This window comes from Anabrus simplex, chromosome 4 (genome assembly GCF_040414725.1).
Source record: "Anabrus simplex isolate iqAnaSimp1 chromosome 4, ASM4041472v1, whole genome shotgun sequence".
Classification (NCBI taxonomy): Eukaryota; Metazoa; Arthropoda; class Insecta; order Orthoptera; family Tettigoniidae; genus Anabrus; species Anabrus simplex.
In genome coordinates, this window is record NC_090268.1 from 391861154 (window position 1) to 391868496 (window position 7343).

The 7343-nt window shown below is 42.3% G+C and overlaps 1 protein-coding gene across 1 annotated transcript in view; it reads right to left on the bottom strand.

Moving 5' to 3' along the window:
* LOC136872756 (uncharacterized) overlaps window positions 1-7015 on the bottom strand; it is a 302350-nt gene extending 295335 nt beyond the window's left edge. Inside the window, exon 1 of the mRNA XM_067146587.2 lies at window positions 6878-7015. Coding sequence (XP_067002688.1) covers window positions 6878-6908 — 31 coding nt within the window. The 5' untranslated portion in view covers window positions 6909-7015. The remainder of the gene's footprint in view (window positions 1-6877) is intronic.
* Window positions 7016-7343: the final 328 nt, after the last annotated feature.

Genomic DNA, 7343 nt, shown 5'->3' on the forward strand with positions numbered 1-7343 from the left:
GGATTGAGCAGCCGCTCAGTGAATTGCTCTGGGATACAAATGACAGCTACAGAAGTGTCTGTAGTTGTTTCAGCTTGTAAGTGGTGGAGCGAATAACTTGTGTGACTGAACAGTGAGAACAGAGATAGAGAGAGCTAACTAGAGTGATCGTGTGCCCTTTTATTATATAGCATTTGCCATTAGTTAAAAAATCTTAGAGTAAACGCTACCAGTCGTGTATTTCCTACTACCCGTGATACATACTACAAAGTGTGTATGCTCTTTTGGATCAAACACAATTAAACCAAAAAGAAATACTTATTGTTAAATGTTTGAAATTATCTTCAACTATCATGGCTTAGAACACGAGGCTGATGACTGTACGAAGGATAACGTTAATGTTACCTTAACAATGTCATGTCGGTCAATTTTTTTGTACATGCACGCATTCAGTCAGAAATAAAACTTGCAACACTGCGGAAATTGGCTAATTACATCGTCCAACGTTGCGAAACGTGTCGTATGCCTTACGTGGGCTAAGCCGGCCTGGCAGCCAGTGGAGGGGGGGAGACTGGTCAGGCGGCCGGCAGAGAACTCGAAAAATTGTGTGAAGGGTAAGACGGCAGAAAACGATGTGTCGTTGTCTACATGTAATGCGAGAATTTTTTTACAAGTCACCTGGACACACTACAACTTGTTGACATATGTGCAACACAAAAAAATGGCGTATGGCTTTTAGTGCCGGGAGTGTCCGAGGACATGTACGGCTCGCCAGGTGCAGGTCTTTCGATTTGACTCCCGTAGGCGACCTGCGCGTCGTGATGAGGATGAAGTGATGATGAAGACGACACATAAACCCAACCCCCGTGCCAGCGAAATTAACCAACGATGGTTAAAATTCCTGACCCTGCCGGGAATCAAACCCGGGACCCCTGTGACCAAAGGCCAGCACGCTTACCATTTAGCCATGGAGCCGGACATATGAGCAACGTGGTTCCAGTACTAGACTATGCAATTTGCATTGCAGAACAACCACCATTTTCTTGAAAACTATTACAGCTACAGACACGGAACTTAGGATTGTTCATTCTTCTTGTCAATATTACCGAATGTTTTATTCTAGCGGTAGAGAAACCTTCTAGCCTATATTTTATTACAAGTAGTAGACCTAATATTAAAAAAAAAGCATGAAATAGCGGGGACTTGTGGATTAAATGGTTCAGGACAGACAACTGTGGATTTCGAATAACCGTATAATCCCACCCCACATAACGACGGCTCAGAGCAATAGTGTCTTAATTAGCACTTTGAAGATTCTTATATAAAAGCAAATTAAAATTCCCGCTTGTGCCAGAATGGAGGAGACTTACGCCTCTCATTATTGTCTAGGACAATGACAGCCATGAGTTCCCATGATGATTTCTAGTAAACTCCAATTTTTAATTTGCTTTAATAAAATAGCTGAAAAATGCTAGTTACGATAGTATTGCTCTGAACCGTCGATAAGTGTGATTAATCATGCTGTAGAAGAAGTAATCAGCTTATTGCAAAATGTACGAGAAGTTAGCAACTACAACCTGGATACAGGACAGCTTGCATGATGCCATCAAGAAGAAGTGTCCCCGTATTTTAACGCTCACACCCTTTGTACCATCAATTATTCTGGATGCTTTCATGTCGGTTCTCTGCTGCTAATGGAGAGCGCATTCAAAGTCCATCCAGCTCCACTACTGTGCAGCCAAGTTGGTTTAATCAAATAGTGATTTTGTGAGTGAACTAATTGCTTTCTTACAGATTACTATTGGCGTAAACTGTGATCTCACTGCATCTCATTTGTTACACCTTCACTAGCATGAGAGAATATTCAAATATTAGTCCATCTGATTCAATTTTGTATTCCCTGCTGGCATTACTTTATTTTAGAGACTCCAATTTTCACACTGCACTGGCGGATTTTCTCTCAAGCCCTAAGTCACTAAACTGTTTTTATCAACACAGTCTGCCATTAAGCCCACATTGTCGGATTAATTGCTTTGTACGTTTATATACAACTCAGTAATAATAATAATAATAATAATAATAATAATAATAATAATAATAATAATAATAATAATAATAATAATAATAATAATAATAATAATAATAATAATAATAATAATAATAATCCATCTTAGGTCATCATCTTGTTGCAGGTTTGTTTAATTCTCCGGCAGCATCGTCGAAGGTTATCAGGTTTTACCGAAACCAAATTATCCTATTGTAATCCCATAGCAGCGCTATAATAAGGCAATATGACGAGTGAAATAGTGTCACCGCTTTCTCCACTGAGCCAGAAATTGCTATCGCAGACCAATTGAGCCCATTGCCAACGCTTTTCACAGCATTGTCGAGCCTTCGCTGTTTCCTTAATCGCATGTAGTTAGCTCTAAATTCCACAAACTGATTCCTCGCTATCGAATCCATGCAAGAAGTGTAGGTAACAATGAGTACTTCGACTTGATCAAACTGGGTTGAAACACGTTCGAAAATACTTCGCCCACCTAGGCTTGTCTATGGGAATAATAATAATAATAATAATAATAATAATAATAATAATAATAATAATAATATGAGGAATGGTCAGCGTTGAGGTCTTCGGTTCAGAGGATCGTGGGGTTCGATTTCGGGCAGGATTGGGATTTCATTCGCGTCTGATTGATTCTTTCGGCTCCGTGACTGTGACCTTGTGTTTGTGCCAACACTCTCCCCTTCATATTCAGACAAAACAACACACCACACTACCAACCACCGCAAAAATACGCAATAGTGATTACATCCCTCCAGGAATTGGTTCCGGCCGTAAAAGAGGGCCAAATCCACATACGCGACACAGCCCGTATCCGCAATCACACAGGTGTTGGAAAAGCGGTAAAAGAATCAGAATATTGTTGGTTTTATGTCCTACTAACTATTAGTCACACACTTTGCGAATCGGTCGACCTCGGCAATCTTTGAGATTCGTATTGGCAACCTTTGAAACACAAACTATGAATCGCTTATGCATCACTGTGTGACATCTGTCGTTCACTTTATGTACTAGTACTGTTGTTGTTTTACACAGCAAAGCCAAACTATAGAATTCATGCTAGGAACAAGTTTCGCATCGAGAAATGTTAGATAATGTGTGTGTGGCACAGATGTTATCTTAAGATAATAAAGGTTTGGAAAATTCATATCGATCGATCACATTATCGATTCAATTCATATTTCATTTCCATTCAGTTGGTAGTATTACCGGAACCGGGAGAGCTCCCCCCCCCCTTACTCCTCAACCCGGACACATATCTATCACTAAAAATTGCGCGAGTAATACATATTTATGGTTTTCGGAGATGCACAGGCACCAGAAATTTTTCCCGACGGATTTCTTTTACGTGCCACGAGGTTGACGTTTTTGAGCAACTACAAATACTACCGGAGTTAGCCATGGTCGAACCTGCCAAGTTCCGTTTAAAAGTCCAACAGTCTACCGTCTTAGCTATTCAGCCTAACAATACTAATATCCACGTATTACTTAAATGATAAAGCCAGTTATGCAATACGTGATGGCCGTTCGCCCGGAAGGACGTGGATTCGAATCCCCATCAGGAAGTCGTAAAATGTAATAAACGAGATTTCCACTTCTGGAGGTACACATGGCCTTGAGGTTCATTCAGCCTGCACCAAAAATGAGTACCAGGTTAATTCCTTGGGGCAAAAGTGGCCGGGCGTAGAGCTAATCAGTCTACCGCATCAAGTGCCGAGGTTACAGATAGTGGAAGCCTTTACCTTCCACCCCTCCAAGGGCCTTCATTGCCTGTACGGAGATGACTTTGCTTTGCTTTTTGGTGAACAATCATTAAGAATTGGGACACTGGCTATCAAATAAGTCCAATTAATGGCCTACGTGGTTGTCAGCCATTAAGAATTTACATAGGTAGTTCTTTTCCGTTTCCTTTCACTATTTTTATTTCATTTTGGTGTTTTCCAAATTCGCACTCTCCTCGTCACGAGTTGGTTCATTGTGCGCTCTGTGAGCCATCTAGTGATGAAAGAGAGTACCACTTACTATAGACCAACAGTAAAGCAGTCGTAACTTTAAACCTTCGTTGTTAGAGAAATCTTGCTCGCGAACACACGAGATTTACTTCTGAAGATGTGGAGCAAACTTCTCTGCGAAACTTAAAGAACTTTACCTCGTTTACCGACACGGCAAAAACCCAAAATATTATATAACATATATAATTACGGACCCCCTTACTAATAATAATAATAATCCTTGGTCAAGACCACTAGGGAATTTTGAGTCAAAATCAAATTGGCAAAGATAATCAAAGACACACTAACAGGCAAAACCTCCAGGGTGAAATTCATGGGACAGCTGTCTCTATCATTTGAAATCGAAATCGAGGCAAAGCGATTGACTTTCCTCGCTCCTCGGTCGTAGACATCCCGTGACGGTGCAACGGATCTAATTGAGCGCTGCGTCAACTATGGCTAGAATTATTCCAGACTCGGCATGCATACGCAACTGGAGAGTAACACAGCGCCAAAAGAGGGGTTCTCACTGTACGAGGATGTGTTCCACATGCTGATCCTGTCAGCTTAAAAACACCATTGTTCTTGAATGCCACTTCCTCCTTGCTGTTTTAGCAGTGAATTTTCTGGTGTTCCGGGGATTTTCCTTTTCATATAATCTGAAGATTTCCTGCAGCTTGCCGGAATCTTCAGGTACTTTGCTTAGTATTCACGACTGGGTCCACTGTCTCTCGTATCAGATAGCTCCTCAGTAGGCCAGGAGGCTGAGTGAAACCTGTTGCATGTCACTATTTGGACCGGTAAATAATCGAACCCGGAGCCTCCGGTTAAGGGACATTCATGCTACCCTTAAAGCACAGAACTGACGTAATTATAAGTTCTTATTTTATATGACATTTTATGGCCTACATTGACCCAATGTAGTCAACTATGCAAAGGATAGTTTTATTTTCTTTTAGCCTAATATTTCTTCGTTCTGAGAGATACTGCCTTCCTTACTTCAACTGAAAACACCCTCTCATAAGACCTTTTTTTTTTTTTTGCTAGTTGCTTTACGTCGCACCGACACAGGTAGGTCTAATGGCAACGATAGGAGTGGAAAGGGCTAGGAGTGGGAAGGAATCGGCCGTGGCCTTAATTAAGGTACAGCCCCAGCATTTACCTGGTGTGAAAATGGGAAACCACGGAAAACCATTTTTAGGCCTGCCGACAGTGGGGTTCGAACCTACTATCTCCCGAATACTGGATACTGGCCGCACTTAAGCGACTGCAGCTTTGGAGCTCGGTTAGAACTTTTTTAAATCTTGGTTTGTAAACTGGTGTGTATCTTGAAGTACCGTATGTTGAAAATATAATTACTTTTACGTCCCACAAACCGGGCGAGTTGGCCGTGCGGTTAGGAATTCGCAGCTGTGAGGTTGCATCCGGGAGATAGTGGGTTCGAATCCCACTGTCGGCAGCCCTGAAGATGGTTTCCCGTCATTTTCCATTTTAACACCAGGAAAATGCTGGGGTTGTACATTAATTAAGGTCACGGCCGCTTCCTTCCAACTCCTAGCCCTTTTCTACCCCATAGTCGCCATAAGACCTATCTGTGTCGGTGCGACGTAAAGCCACTAGCAAATAAAATTACGGTTTCCGGAGGAAGTTATTTTAATTTTAGTCTCTTTTGTCTTCAAGAGCATTCATTTTTAATAATAATAATAATAATAATAATAATAATAATAATAATAATAATAATAATAATAATAATAATGTCCGCCTTTGTAGTGTAGAGTTTAGTGTAATGAGCTACCACAACCGGAGGCCCGGGATCGATTCCGGGCTCTGCCACGAAATTTAAAGAAAGGTATGAGGGCTGGAAATGGATCTTCTCAGCCTCGGGATGTCAACTGAGTAGAGAGGGAGGTCAAATCCTGACTCAGGCATCCTCCAAGTGGTTTTCCCACTTCTTCTTCACGCAAATGCCGGGATGTTACCTATCATTACGCCACGGCTTCTTCCTTCTCCGTTCCTTGCCCATCCCTTCCAATCTTCGTATCCTCCGCAAGGCCCCTGTTCAGCAGCCGGTAGAGGTGGGATCCCTTGCTTCGTCCGGGTAGATTGGGGGGGGGGGGGGCAAACCTGGAGGGTAAACGGATTACAACTATTAGTAAAAGCAAAGCAAAACAGCAAAGTCATCTCCGTACAGGCCCTGGAGGCCTTTGAAGGGGTGGAAGGTAAAGGCTTCCACTATCCGCAACCTCGGCACTTGATAGAGTGGAGTGGTTAGCTCTACGAACGGCCGTCTTTGCCCCGAGGAATTAACCTGGTACTCATTCTTTGTGTAGGCTGAGTGAACCTCAGGGCCATGTGCACATCCGGAAGTGGAAATCTCGTTTCTTAAATTTTACGACTTCCTGATGGTCATTCGAACCCACGTCCTTCCGGGCGAACCGAACACGCCTTTACCGCCTTGGCCAGGTAGCCCCTTACTACTAATAGTAGTATTGAAAAACGAAATCCCACGTCGAAACAGCCCCGAAGAGCCATGGCCTACCAGTGCGACTGCTGCTCAGTCCGAAGGCCTGCAGATTATGATTTTTGAGGTGGCGTGTGGTTAGCGCGACTAATCCTCTCGGCCGTTACTACTACTACTACTACTACTACTACTACTACTACTACTACTACTACTACTACTACTACTACCACTACCAATACTACTACTACTACTACTACTACTACTAACAATAATAATGACATAATAATTGACTAGTTTTGATTCTGCTGTGCATTGGTGTAGATGATATCGATAGTAAGCTCTGCAGACTGGGAGGTAAAGAGACAAGGGACAAAGGCTTACCTACGACGTTGAGGCGAAAAGCGAGGCTCATCTTGGGTTCAGTGTTAACTTGACACTCGTATATTCCCGAGTCTCGCTCCTGAGGGAATTTGATCTGTAGCGTCCAGTTCTCGGATTTGTCGGGTCTTATCACCTGGAAACGTGCATCGCTCGTGTAAGTCAGTATCCCTGCGGTCAAAATGTGTAGGTCCCTCTTGCGGATCCACGATACCTGAAAATATAACACAACAGTGCGTGTTAGTAAAGGAGACAAAATGTGTTTGCGACGTTGCATTAATAAACAAGGTAAGTAACTAGGGTTGCCTGAGTTCCAGGTGGCAAATGCGGAACACATTGATTTCTTTATCTCACAGCGTGAAAACAAAACGTTCAAGCCACTTAAGGAATGATAGAACAGATGAAGGACATATTAACTGATAAGTTATAATACGTCTGTGTATTTATAATAATAATAATAATAATAATA